Raw genomic sequence first — 13142 nt, 5'->3', positions numbered from 1 at the left:
GTGCAAGGACACCTGACATGGCCCTGGGTGTCTGGGCAGGCTCTCCGGGGGAGCTGAAGGATGAGCAGGAAACAGGTGGGATCAGGATTGAGGGCAGGTCACTGGGCACGCCTCCCCCAGCCCAGACCTCATTAGGGCAGGTTTTTCTGGTTCCGGCTCAGTGTCCAAGAGGCAGCTGGGCTGGAGGTTTGTTCCTGAAGGCGACCTCAACACTGTGGCTTCAGACTGTGGAATTCTCTGACATGCAAGGAACGGAGGACCAGGAGGGCAGGAGACTCTGTGCTGTGTGAGCCACCCCTGGGCGTGTTGCACAGGCTAAGGTTGGCTGTGGTTTAGGAACTCTGTGATTATCATTTTGCTTCTAGATAAATGACCCCTAAGTATGTGAATATGTTGTTTAAATCTACAAATGCTTGGGGTCCCCAGTTCAACTTGGAGGGAGTTTCTCTATTTCCCGAGGAACCCAAGGAACTCAACATTACGACAGCCTTAGGCCAGCACTGGCAAGAACAGCATCTTCTAATATTCTACTGACAGTAGGTGGGCACCTGGGATGATTTAATGAGAAAGAAATTGAACAAAGACAATTAAACAGCGTGAACTCAGTGCTGATAACAGTGGAGAGACCTCCTTTATTATAACGTCTGATGGCCCAGCCCAGAGGGTTGGTGCTAATTTTCGCTGGAGTGATTATTAAAGTTTGTGAACTGCGTGGCTCCAGGTTTGGCCAGATGCCATCTTCTGAAGAATTTGATTAACTGTTTTAGCTCTTAGCTGAGCTAGACACTGGGGCTCTTAGTTAATGAGTTTTGAATCGGTTTCTTCTCTATAATCATAACTAGCATATTTGAGTGTCTGCTATGATCTAGCCTTGTGCTACATGCTTCACCTGTATTGTTTTATTTAACCTTCAGAACAACCCTGTAAATACGATCCCCATTTTCCACATATGACACTGGAGAGAGGCACAGAGCCTGAAGGCTTACGGCTCAGTAAACACTAAAGCTTGGCTTTGAACCACTACACCTGTCTTTCTGCACCCTTACTCTTGAATCAAGCCTCATGCTGCTTTAGCATGAAAATGAATAGATGTAGAAATTCTAGAGGAGCAAAGAATAAGGTTTATATCTGCATTTCAAATACAATCAAGTAAGAATTTACAGGATGTCACAGGCTATCCTGACACCCCCACTTTTTGAATAAAAAGATTCTCCTCCATTTGGACAGTTTTTTGCCATATTCACAAAGGGCTCTCATCATGCACTGAAGCAGGCAGGCCAGGGGTTGGGGTCCTAATTTTATAGACAGAAAAAATAGGCTCCAGGGAATTCCCTGGAGGTCCAGTGGTTACGACTCGGCACTCTCACTGCTGTGGCCTGGGTTTGATCCCTGGTCAGGGAACTGAGATCCCAGAAGCCACGAGGTGCGGCCAAAAGAAAAAAAAAAAAAGAAATAGGCTCCAAAAGGTGAAATGATTTGGGTTTTCTGAACTTACTCAGCCCTCTTTAAACCATACTGCTTCTAAAATATTAAACACATACAGGACATTAATACTAAGCACTGGTTTTGAAGTCCCAAAGATTTTCCTTTCCCCACAGGCTCCAGATGTCAGAACATGGCAACTCTGACATCCTTGAGGTTCCTGGGTCCTTTGAGGGTAATTCCTACCACTTTTGATGCCAATGCTTTTGAGGAAGGGAAGATGGATATCGTTTATTGAATGTGATCTCTCATTCATTCAGTAAACTGTAAGTTCTATGAGGGTAGGAACCATGACTCTTTTATTCTAATTAAATTTTTTATTTGGAAATATTTTCAGATTTACAGAAAAGTTGTAAAGATGCGAAGGTGAGTCAGAAATTATCCGTGCTGTGCAAATGGTACAAATCAACTGGTTTGCAAGGCAGAAATAGAGACAGATGTAGAGAACAAACACGTGGCTACCAAGTGGGGAAAGCGGCAGGGGGTGGGGGTGGGGGGTTGGGGTGGGATGAACTGGGAGATTGGGATTGCCATATATACATTACTAATAAGAAAAAAAATACCAAATTTTACACTTTAAATATATGCAGTTTATTGTGTGTCAATTGTATCTCAATAAAATTTCTTAAAGAAAAAAAATTATCCACACTCTGGCTGTAGAATTTATAGAAGTTTTAGTATAACTGGAGTACAGATAATTTATTTTATTTTATTTTTTATTTTTTTAAGAACTTTTATTGAGATACAATTGACATACAGTAAACTGCATATATTTAAAGTGCACATTTATATTCCAAAAAGGGCTTAAAAAAATAAAGTGTACAATTTGATATTTTGTTTCTTATTAGTAATGTATATATGGCAATCCCAGTCTCCCAATTCATTCCCCCCAACCCCCTCCCCCACTTTCCCCACTTGGTGTCCATATGTTTGTTCTCTACAAGTACAGATAATTTTTGACTCACCCCCGTAGTAGAGAGAATTCTCTTACTCTTCCAGCAGCTTCCCCTAAAGTTAGTATCTTACATCGTATCTTTTAAAATCTTCTGTGTCAACCTAAAGCCTAGACTCAGCCCTTCCCTAGCATGAGGCAGAATCACCAATCCCAATGCAAATTCAATTCTCTTATTTTCTCCACCTTCTTAGAGAAGATGGGGGTTTAAACCCAGCTCTCTCTGACTGCAAAGCTTGTTCATTTTTCCTACCATATCACACCACATTACATGAGAAAATTCTGTTTGGGGAAGCCTAAATTCCGACCTTGAGGCCTCCCCCTTCTTGGCCTGACAAAGTGCCTGCAAGGAGAGCTAGGGAGGTGAAGAAATGTTTGGGTTGGGGCTTCCCTGGTGGTGCAGTGGTTAAGAATCCACCTGCCAATGCAGGGGACATGGGTTCGAGCCCTGGTCCGGGAAGATCCCACATGCTGCGAAGCAACTAAGCCTATGTGCCACAACGACTGATCCTGTGCTCTAGAGCCCGTGAGCCACAACTATTGAGCCCATGTGCCACAACTACTGAAGCCCATGCGCCTAGAGCCCGTGCTCCGCAACAAGGGAAGCCACCGCAATGAGAAGCCCACGCAGCAAAATGAAGAGCAGCCCGCCACAATTTGAGAAAACCCACACGCAGCAATGAAGACACAACAAATTAATTAATTAACAAATTAATTAATTAAAAAAAAAGAAAGAAGTGTTTGGGATGATCTACCAGAACTGATTCTGAGCATCTGCCTTCCCTGATCAGCCCTAGCATGGAACATGTGTCCCTCCTCCATATTTGGCCTCCTGGCAGTTGTTTCTGAAATCTGATTCCTAATGCCATGGGGATGACCTTTGGTCTACTTCCCAGCATTCACCTGCAGTCACACTGCTCCTCCAAAGAAGCTAATTCCAAGAGTGGGTGACTTGGCAAGACACCCTAGTCATGATCTAACCGTGTTAATTAAATCTCTTTATTGGCATGACCCATAAGCAGTGGTCCAGAAAGATGGGGCACATTTAAGAGGTAAGATCAGGGGAGTTTTTCTTTTTTAATGGGGAAACACTTTAGCTCTTGATAAAGTGTATTTATCAGGACTAGAAAGTTGCTGTGACTGTTCAAAGATTGCTTTAAAATAAACTCAGAGCTCTGGAGTATTCCTGAGCCAGAGAAAGGCTGTTTGTTTACTCAAGCAATGGCAGCAAAGGAAAGATTTGAAGAAGCAGCTTGACAAGTCAGTTCGTCACGTGGAGGACTGCCAATTTTTTTTTTCCAGGCTGCTATTTGGAAGAGTAAAGGGGTAACTTTAGAAACGTGTGCTGCTTGTAGTGACGCCTGTTGACACAACAGACCCCTTGGAATCCTGTAAGCAGCAGGGCTTAGTACTGTTGCTAGGATGCAGAAATTGGGCAGGGCTGGGGGGTGGGGAGGAGTGGAGGGGTGGGGCGGACTCAAAGACACTGTAGGAAATGTGGCAGAAGCAAGAGCTCCAAGGACGGAGTGTGCTTCCCTCGATTTGCAGAAGTGGCTACCAGACTAAATGGGAATAATCTATTTTTCATGCATTCAACAAGTATTTCTGGAATGCCTCTCTGTGCCAAGGGCTATTCTGGGCATTGACTCTAGGCCTCTGGACCACATTGTTCAGAAATGTCCAGTTGTTTCAGTTCCTCGGAGCACGGCAGGAAGATGGCAGGAATCACAGGCAACTATTTCCACTGCCTGGTGTGGCAGCATAAAGCAGGGTTCAAGGGCACAGATTCTGGAGCCAAACCATTTGGGTCCAAGTCCTGGCTTCACCACTTCCAAGCTGTGTGACTTTGGGCAAGTGGCTTAACCTCTCTGTGCTGAGTGATCTTAGTGAAATAGGGTCTTTGTAAGAGTTGAATGAACTTAAATAAGTTAAACACTTAAAAGAATAGTATAGGTTTCCCCAGCTATCTGCTTTCTGAAAGTAGAGCATTCTCAGGAAACCTTTCGTAAGCTGAAATGACATAAAGTGAAGAAGCAATTACCTTAGGACATCTCTTGCTAATGGATGCACAAAATAAATTGGATAAAGCACAGATGCTCACAGACACAGTGCAAAGCTATGGCAACTTGATACTGAGATGCTGAGTGTGGTTCCCGGGGAGGGAGCTTGGAGGGGCCACTCTTGATACTGCTAGGGGTTCTCGCTTCCTCTATATCAGCTTTGCTGCAAAACAAATACTGAATGCTATTTTTGCTTTTTGTCTTTTTTTTTTTTATAGAAGCAAAAATCCTCTTGAGATTTCTTTTGGTTAGTGAAAACACGTATAGGTCTTTTGTAATAGAGAAATTACATAAAGCAAACATGAAAATCAGGGGATACCTGTACGGGGCACATAGAAAGTGTTTATAGCAATAAGTTTGCTACTATTGTTATATCAGAAAATGTGCTATGTAGGTGTTGGGTGTTATTACTGTGGAAAGAGTATTGGAGATCAAGGCTAGAGACCTGGCCAAGCCACTTAACCTTCTGTTTCTCATCTGAAAAATGGCAAACATTATTTTACCTGCTTGCACTGCAGTCTTTTGTAAGAATCAGAGGATGTGAAAGAGTGTTGCAAAGTGCAGTGTGCTGAGAAACAGTGTTGCTAAGTGCAGTGTGCTGTTCTGGTGGGTAGCACTATGGCCTTTATTTTGACTCCATCCAGGTATGTTTTTGCTGGAGAGAATTGCTATTCTTCTTGCAGATTACCTCTTTATTAGGAGGAGAGGTGGGGCTGAAAAGTAAGAAAGGTCTACCCTATTTCCTTCTTCAAAGACAAATCTAAGCTTTTGTTATACTTCCTTTGCTGGAGGAAATTCAGCACGTGGTCCCCTCTCCACCTTTAGTTAGAGCAAAGATTTGCCTCCGATTCCATCTTTTGTTTGCATCTGTCTGAGCCGTTAGGTATGTCATTGTCTTTCCAGAATTACTTTAAAGAAACCTTGATCATGGAATAAAGAGCAAGAGATTTATCTGTGAAATTATTTGCAGATAACGTGGTGATTGAAAGGGAAGCCTAGCTGCAGAAGGTGTTGGGAGCTGAGGCCTGCATGACAGTTAGACAAGTAGGAACTGGGTTACAATTTTAAAAATTCAGGACCCTGATATGAAAATGTCACTCACTCTGTATTGTGATTCTGGAGTTATCATAGTAAAAATTGTAAACTATGCACCCAAAGGTAGTAATATCATATAGATAAAGAACCTTCCTCAGAAGAGTCAGGAACTCTTGGAGTTTGAATTTACCGTGATTTGAAGTTTGTACCATCTTGATACTGCACTATAGGATGCTTGCTGTCCTGGACTCACAGATCAGGAGACTGAGGCCCACAGGACAGGGCAGGGCGCTCGTTACAGGGAAGGGCTTAGCCAGCGTGGAGATCAAGCCAGCCTGGGGTCCTCAGGCAAAGCACACCAAAAACCTGGCCCTTAAATGTTGTGGTCAGTAGCCCGTTGATAAAGTCTCTGTGTTTTCAGAGACTCCTGTTTGATTTCCTTTCCAATTTCTCTTTCTTGTGGCTCAGAGGACTTCTTCAGCTCGGAGTGCAGGATCTGTGCAACCACCTGGGAACAGTGAGAGTGCAGAAAGAAGGCTGGAGGAGAAGCCCAGAGGCAGTGACTGCAGAGACCTGCCCAGGTAGGACCCGGTCCGGAGGACTGACACAGCCCAAGGTGTGGCCAACTCGCTGCCTGCTCAGTGTTTGTTTTGGTCCATTTGCTTAGGAAATTTTACCCTAAAATCCATGCCATGGTCCACGGTGGTGAGATGTTTCAAGCTTTGGTTCCTAGACCTCTTTGTGATTGTCTAGACCTGCATGATTGGAAAATTAATGTTTTCCTGCCTGGAGATGAAATGGGTAATGATAGGCTTCCACTCCACAGCACTCCAGGTCTTTATCCTCATTGTTAGAACTTACAATAAAAAGATCAAGGCTGACAAGGGGTTTAACGGGGGTGGCTGATCTGTGGCCAAGTTGGGGTCTGTATTCTAGCACGGAAGCCAAGGTGGGCACCGGAGGATGAGACAGAGGATTCAAAGAACAATCACTCAGTCCCAGGGAGGCTGGTGCATGAATTCCAGAAATCAGCAAGGTCACACTGCCACAGCACAGTGTGGCCCGTGCAGATGGGGCCCATCAGTTAGTGGTCGCTCGTTTTGACCCACAGTCAGGTCCTGATTTCCCCGCCTGGGCTATTGGGAAGGAATCCAATCGACTCTCCCCACGTAGGGTTCAGCACCACAGTTTTGGGGTCATTCACAAGCAGAGGGCCAGCAGATGTGACCATTCTGTCCCCAGGATGGACACGGGTCAGGAACACTGGAGGCAATTAATAATTGCCTGGGGGTTCAGCACATGCTCTGGTTAGAAGATCCCTCTTGTACAAATTGAAGCCCAGCTTCTGGGAGGCAGTGGTTACAGGCCTTAAAGGAACAAAGACACAAAATCTTCAAGGACCAAAAATGCAAAATTGAGTGATACACACCCCGCCTCCCAAGTCCCCCATCATTGACTTTAGGTCTCAAATGCTTTGTAATCACTTTTCACTTTAAGAGTTTGAGCAACATTTTTCGCTTTGGCTTTAAACTGTGGAAGGTCATGGGTGTGTAAGAGCGGCCCCCTGGTGGCAGGAATTTCCACACTTGCTGGTGTTATTTGCTGCATGGCTTCAGTTATGTGGTTTCCAGAGGAGGCACTTTGAACCTCTTGGCATGAAATTGGATTTCTTTAGGGAAATGGTGATCATGCAGGGCAGAGGATTCTTTTTTGCGCAGAGAGGCACATACTATGCCTTGAATGGTACCTTTGATCTCAATTTTTTGCAAAATGAGGGCATCCTTTGCCTCCCAGAGCTCCCTCCATGGCTGTTCCACCTGCATGAATTTTTTTTACCAGGGTAACAGGACAAAGGATTTGATATTTGTCTCTAACTAGACCAGATGACAGTCTAAATTGGCTCTCAGTGATCGTGAATGTAATGATCTGGAATCCTACACAAGGGAAGTCACTGCTGGCTGAGACCCAAGGTCCAGCTCTATGGTACCCATCTTTGTGAGGTTCTGGGATTCCTGGAGAGGTTTGGGAATTACTTGGGGGCCTGTGTCCTGGCTGGACTGGGGAGTAACTGCAGCTCAAAGGTCTTTCATTTCTTGTTCCTCAGCTTTAGTCAATTATCTTTCCCTTGAAGAAGAATTGTCTCTTATTGGCATGCAAATTGAACATAAGAGGTGCCTTCTGAGAGCAAGCTCAAAAAAGCAACTTCCTGTTCACAATTAAAAACACGATTCTCCTCCGAAAATGTGCCCATGTCTATTGGGCAAGGGCCCTGCACTAACTAACTCAGAAACTAGTAAGGGGTGGCCGGGGAGTCAGGATATTTACAGGAAGGGAGAATGAGCATGGGCTCCCCTGTGTGCTGTATTTCACTGGGGCACGCCACCCTTGGCATCCACAATACTGATAGCACTAGCATTTGACGTTCATTTTGCAGACGGGCACCAGAAACTATGCCAAATGCTCTATGCATGCAAAATAAAATTTTATTTTCTACAAATCAATTCATTTCTGATTCTGAGCCCTTACTTGGCCAGGCTGGCGGGAATGCCCAAGGCAGCCATCCTTGGGACCCCTCTCCTGACCTGGTGTACCGAGGCCATCATCTGTCCCCTCTTCACCCCATCACCATGAGATGTCCACTGGTCAAGGCTGCACGGTCCCTCGGGGACGGTGACTGTACTGCTTTCACAATACACTTGGCACATGGGGGTCTTTGGTGAAGCTGGGAGCCCGTGGTCATTCCCTTCAGCACTCTGGGCTCATCTCCCATGTGAGCCTGAGGACACAGTCAGGAAGCAGGGAGGAAGTCCCGGACGTTCCTTACTTCCTATGACCTTTTCCTGCTCTCTCCTCATCCTCCTCAAGTGCATTTGCCTTCTCCTTTTGCCTCGATGGATCGCCAGCATTTTCTCTTCAAAGTACATACTACAGACTCATACAAAAGATAGAAAGAGCCATTGACTTCAAACTGTTTCTGTTTTCTACTTGGAAAAACTCCACAGAGAAAACACAGAAAGGCCTGCAGTGGCCCTGCTGGACCTGGAGGCAAGGCAAAAATACAGGGAGAAAGCCATATGTTAATATTGCCAAAGATCGTCCCACTGCACAGGTGTGATTTCTACTCTCCAGAGGAGGAAACCCAGGCTTGGAGCACTATGCCATCTGAGCTCTACTGGTGGAAAGTCCATTGTTGCCCCCTGGAAGTCCTTCCTCCCTCTGAATACACAAGAATGGGATTTATACATCCCTGAAGAGGTTAGTTCTTCAACCAATAGGGAGTCCCCTTAGTTTAGCCACTTTGCTTTCCAATTGCCACACGGTGTCGCTGTTGTAACTTGGCCCCGCCTTGGCCAAACCGGCGCAGGCCGGGCGGCGCCTCCCAGGTGCCCCGCCTCCCAGGTGCCCCGCCCCACGGAAGTCCCTGCTCCTGAGGGAGGATGACCTGGCCCTCCTCCAACCAGCTTCCCCTGGGTTTGCACCTCTTACTGCTCAGCAGTGTCCACCCTGGAGCACAGCTGCCCTGGAAACTTGTGACTGGACTGGTTCTGGCTCCACTGCCCAGTCTCCTGGAGCCTTTCCCTCCTTGGATACCAACAGCCCCTGCCTTTTAAACCCTCAAAACATAATGGATTTTATCATACAACCCTTCCCCAGGTAATGAAGCCATTAGGTTGCACCAGAGCAAAGTACTGGGTTTTTGTTTGTTTTAAAGATTTATTTACTATTTTATTTATTTTTTGTTTTTGGCTGCGTTGGGTCTTAGCTGCGGCACGCAGGATCTTTATTGAGGCATGCGGGATCTTTCCTTGCCCTGCGTGGGCTTCTCTCCAGTTGCGGCGCAGGGGTTCCAGAGCACGTGGGGTCTGTAGTTTGCAGCACCCAGGCTCTCTCCTTGAAGCACGTGAACTCAGTAGCTGTGGCGTGTGGGCTTAGTTGCCCTGTGGCATGTGGGATCCCAGTTCCCTGACCAGGGATTGAACCCACATCCCCTGCATTGTAAGGTGGATTCTCTACCACTGGACTACAAGGGAAGTCCCCCAGATTACTGTTTTTGTAGGTTAAAGAAAATGTTGGGTAGTGGCCATTTCCTGTGCTTCAATATCATACTTGCTCATTCTCCCAAGGAGGGCGCCAGGCAATATTTCAGAAATGGCAGACCTTTCTCGGGGAGTGACCTTAAGTGATTCATGGGTGAGTTTCTGGCACCCTTGTCACTGAAGGAGGAGTGGAAACTCAACAGTCAAGAGTCTTAACTGCTGTCCACTGGCTCTCAAAGGTAAGCAGTCATGAGGATCACCTGCAAGGGTGGTTACTGCATAGGTCGCTGGACCCGTCCTCTAGAGATTCTGATTTGGTAGGTCTGGGGCCAGGCCTGAGAATGAGCATTTCTGATGAGTTCCCAGGTGACGCTGATGCTGCTGGGTCCAGGGACCATGCTTGAGAAACACTGCGTTATGCCAAAGAGCTGTGTGTTGTTGGGGTCCAGAGGAAGACACCTTCTCTGAGGACTGGATTGGACAGAAGAGTCTGCTGGTGGTGGGGGTGGGGTGGGGCGGGGGGTAGGGGGGAGGACTTGAACTGAAGGAGATGGCTATAGAGGCCATTCCAGGTAGGGGCAGAATTCCTGAATTGAACCTCTCTGGGGCAGAGCAGGAAGTGAGCCCAGACCTGGGGGTGGATGTTCACTAAAAACAAGGGTGGAGAAGTGAGGCCAGATTGAGAACTTGGAGGTCAGGGGAGGTGTTGAGATTTTATCTTGCAGGTCACAGGATGCTGGAGAAGCGCTTTGTGGTTGGTTGGTTTGTATTTAAACAAGGGTTTATGCACACAAGGAAAGAGTTCTGAGGAATTTAGGGCCTGGATTAATGTACTGGAGCAGGGAGGCTGGAAGGGCAGTAAGGGATGCTCTTGTAGTAGAAAGGTGGGCTGGGAAACCATCCCAAGGTAGAACTCAGGTCCACTGGCCCACATGCAGCAAAGCCAATCTATTGACACTGGGTTGTGGTGAAGGAAAGTACAGTGTTAGTTTCAGGGCACCAAGCAAGGAGAATAGGCAGCTCATGCTCATAAGCTGTAAACTCCCTGATGGCTTTCAGAGAAGGGTTTTTAGAGATAATATTAGGGGTGAGGGTTGCAGGGTGTCTGATCAGTTCATGAACATTTTTTTTTTAATTGGTTGGTAGTGAGGTAATAGGGTGATGTTTGTGGAATCTCAGTCATCAACCTTCTGGTTTCAACCAGTCTGGGATCTGTGTCCTTGTAGTCAGCATGTAGTCCCCCTCCTGCACCAGGATACAGTTATTTATACCCCTTCAGGAGGAACCAGGAGTCCTGTGACTCTATTGTTCAAATCATTAACTGCTTGAGTCTGCTCTTTGGAACTCAGGGAAGCAGGGGACAAGGGAGGGGCTTGTAGCTTGTAAGGCCCCACAGGGTCCTCCTTGGTTTCAAACCCACAGAACCTGGAGATAGCCTGGGTGCAGGCAGGGGAGGTGGAGTCTAAGAAGATGCTAAGGTTCTGGACCAAGAACCCAAAAGAAAGATCCAACATTTAGAAACTGGGACGTCCAAAGTGAGAGCTGCTGTAGGGAAACTGTGATCAATTTTAGACACATTGAAGGAAAGACCATTTAGCTTAATGGGAACCCTGCTGGTAGGGTCTTTATGTAACCTGGCCCCTGGCATGGGGAGGAGTGACAGTTTAATGGGGTGATGATGGAGCATTATGACCCCAGATACTATGACATCCTCATGGTGGCTTCAGTTATTTATACAAGGTATTCTCAGGTAGATTGGCTCATTCCAGTGCTGCTGAGAGAGAGGGAGAGAGAGGGAGAGAGAGAGAGAGAGTGTGTGTGTGTGACTCTAAAACTGTATTTAAGAGCGTGGGAACAGATCAGGGATAGGGTCAAGGACAGTAAATGAAATCACATGGGACAGTGTTTTTGGACTTCCCAGATCATCAGATTTACCCAGGTGTCCATTAAATGTATAAATTCGTAGGCCCCTTCCTAGTCCTTCTGAATCAGTATCACTAGATGTGGGGCCAAAGAGTCTGTGTTTTTAATAAATGCCCTGGGTGATTCTTTCCAGCAGGGACATTTGTGAATAGTGACTGACTGCCAGGTTCACCTTATCGCGGGTTAAAATACCTCGTTTCCTGACCTCTCCCTTGAAGAGTCTGATCCAGTAGATTTGGGGTGAGACCCCCAAATCTGTTTTTAATAAGAAGACCATGTGACTCTCATAATAAAGTCTGGGAAACACTGACCCAGGGCTTACCCTCAGGCCAATAACTATAGCTAAGTTTTGTTGCTCTTGTGTGACGATTATAGTGGAGGCTCAGAAATCAGGGATAATTAGCATATGTTAAACTCCTGCCCTTTCCCTTTCTCTCCCCTACGTTTTTCTTTCAATAAATACATATTGGGAATCCATCTGGGGCCTGCTGCTGTGCAAGGCACTGGGGCCACAGCCAATAACCCTACAAGCCCTGCTTACCTGCTCCAGTGGATAAGTAGGTTGTCGTGAGGAAGCCAGACATGGAACAGAAGGAAGACAGACACTTTCAGGCAATGTCATGGCTCTGAAAGACACCAAGTGGGTGTTGTGATACACAGGAACAGGGAAGGGAGTGGCTAGTTCGGATTATATAGTGGTTCTCAAAGTGGGGTTCCCAGGTCAGCAGGCTCAGCACCAGATGGGAACTTGATAGAAATGCTAAGTCTTGGGCCCTTCCCCAGACTCTGGGGCGAGCCCTCCACGTGTTCTGATGCACCCTAAGGTTTGAGAGCCATTGGATTGTATGGTCAAGGAAGGGAGTGATATTTGAACTAAGTCTGGAATGACAAAAAGGAGGCAGGCATGGGAAGATCCAGGGAAAGGGACAGGCAGTGCAAAGGGCCTGAGGTAGGAATGAATTTGGTGTGTTAGAGAAACGGAAGGAGACTGATAAGCGAGTGAGAGGTGGGCAGGGACCAGATCAGCCCGGCTTGGGCCTTGAGGGCCGGCCATGGTAAGACATCCAGATTTAGGTGACGTGTTTCAACAGGAACTCTCTGGTTGCTGTATGAAGAATGCAAGGGAGTAAGACTGGAGGCCAGGAGGTCAGAGGAGAGGCCATTGCAGGTCCCTGGAAGATGTAGCAGTGCCTGGAACTGAGGCAGGGATGTCCAACCTTATTTCCATTATCTTCCTTTCCCTGCTTTCCCATGGGGACCTTTGTAGATATTTCATTCTCAATTGCCTTCCCCTCCCCAAGAAATTTCAATATCATAGATAGTGTATATGTTTATGTATTGTGGTCTTTGGAGGGCCACACACCACTGTAATATCTGTGATTTTCTTTTTCTGCCTCCTGAGAGCCAGTTTCCACCCCTCTGGGGATGATACTGGCCTGCTGATGATGCAAGGACTAAGGTGATAAAACATATGCAGCTTTGAATATTATGGATATTTTGGAACTAGAGATGCCAGAACTTGTGGATGGATGGGACTTAGAAGGAGGGAGAGAAGACTCAAGGAAGATTCCTGAAGTTTGGGCTTGAGCAGTTGGGTACATGGGCCATTTGCTGAGATATGAAAAACTGGCCTGATCAGGTCTATCCACTGAG

General features: G+C 46.4%; 1 protein-coding gene across 3 annotated transcripts in view; it reads left to right on the top strand.

Moving 5' to 3' along the window:
- TACC2 (transforming acidic coiled-coil containing protein 2) overlaps nt 1–13142 on the top strand; it is a 210479-nt gene that overhangs the window by 34635 nt on the left and 162702 nt on the right. For all 3 annotated transcript variants that reach the window (XM_057735111.1, XM_057735110.1, XM_057735109.1), the window contains one exon: nt 5998–6110. In XM_057735111.1, coding sequence (XP_057591094.1) covers nt 5998–6110 — 113 coding nt within the window. The remainder of the gene's footprint in view (nt 1–5997; nt 6111–13142) is intronic.

The sequence above is a fragment of the Hippopotamus amphibius genome, chromosome 5 (assembly GCF_030028045.1).
Source record: "Hippopotamus amphibius kiboko isolate mHipAmp2 chromosome 5, mHipAmp2.hap2, whole genome shotgun sequence".
NCBI classification, from domain to species: domain Eukaryota; kingdom Metazoa; phylum Chordata; class Mammalia; order Artiodactyla; family Hippopotamidae; genus Hippopotamus; species Hippopotamus amphibius.
This window is presented reverse-complemented; position numbering and strand designations above follow the sequence as displayed.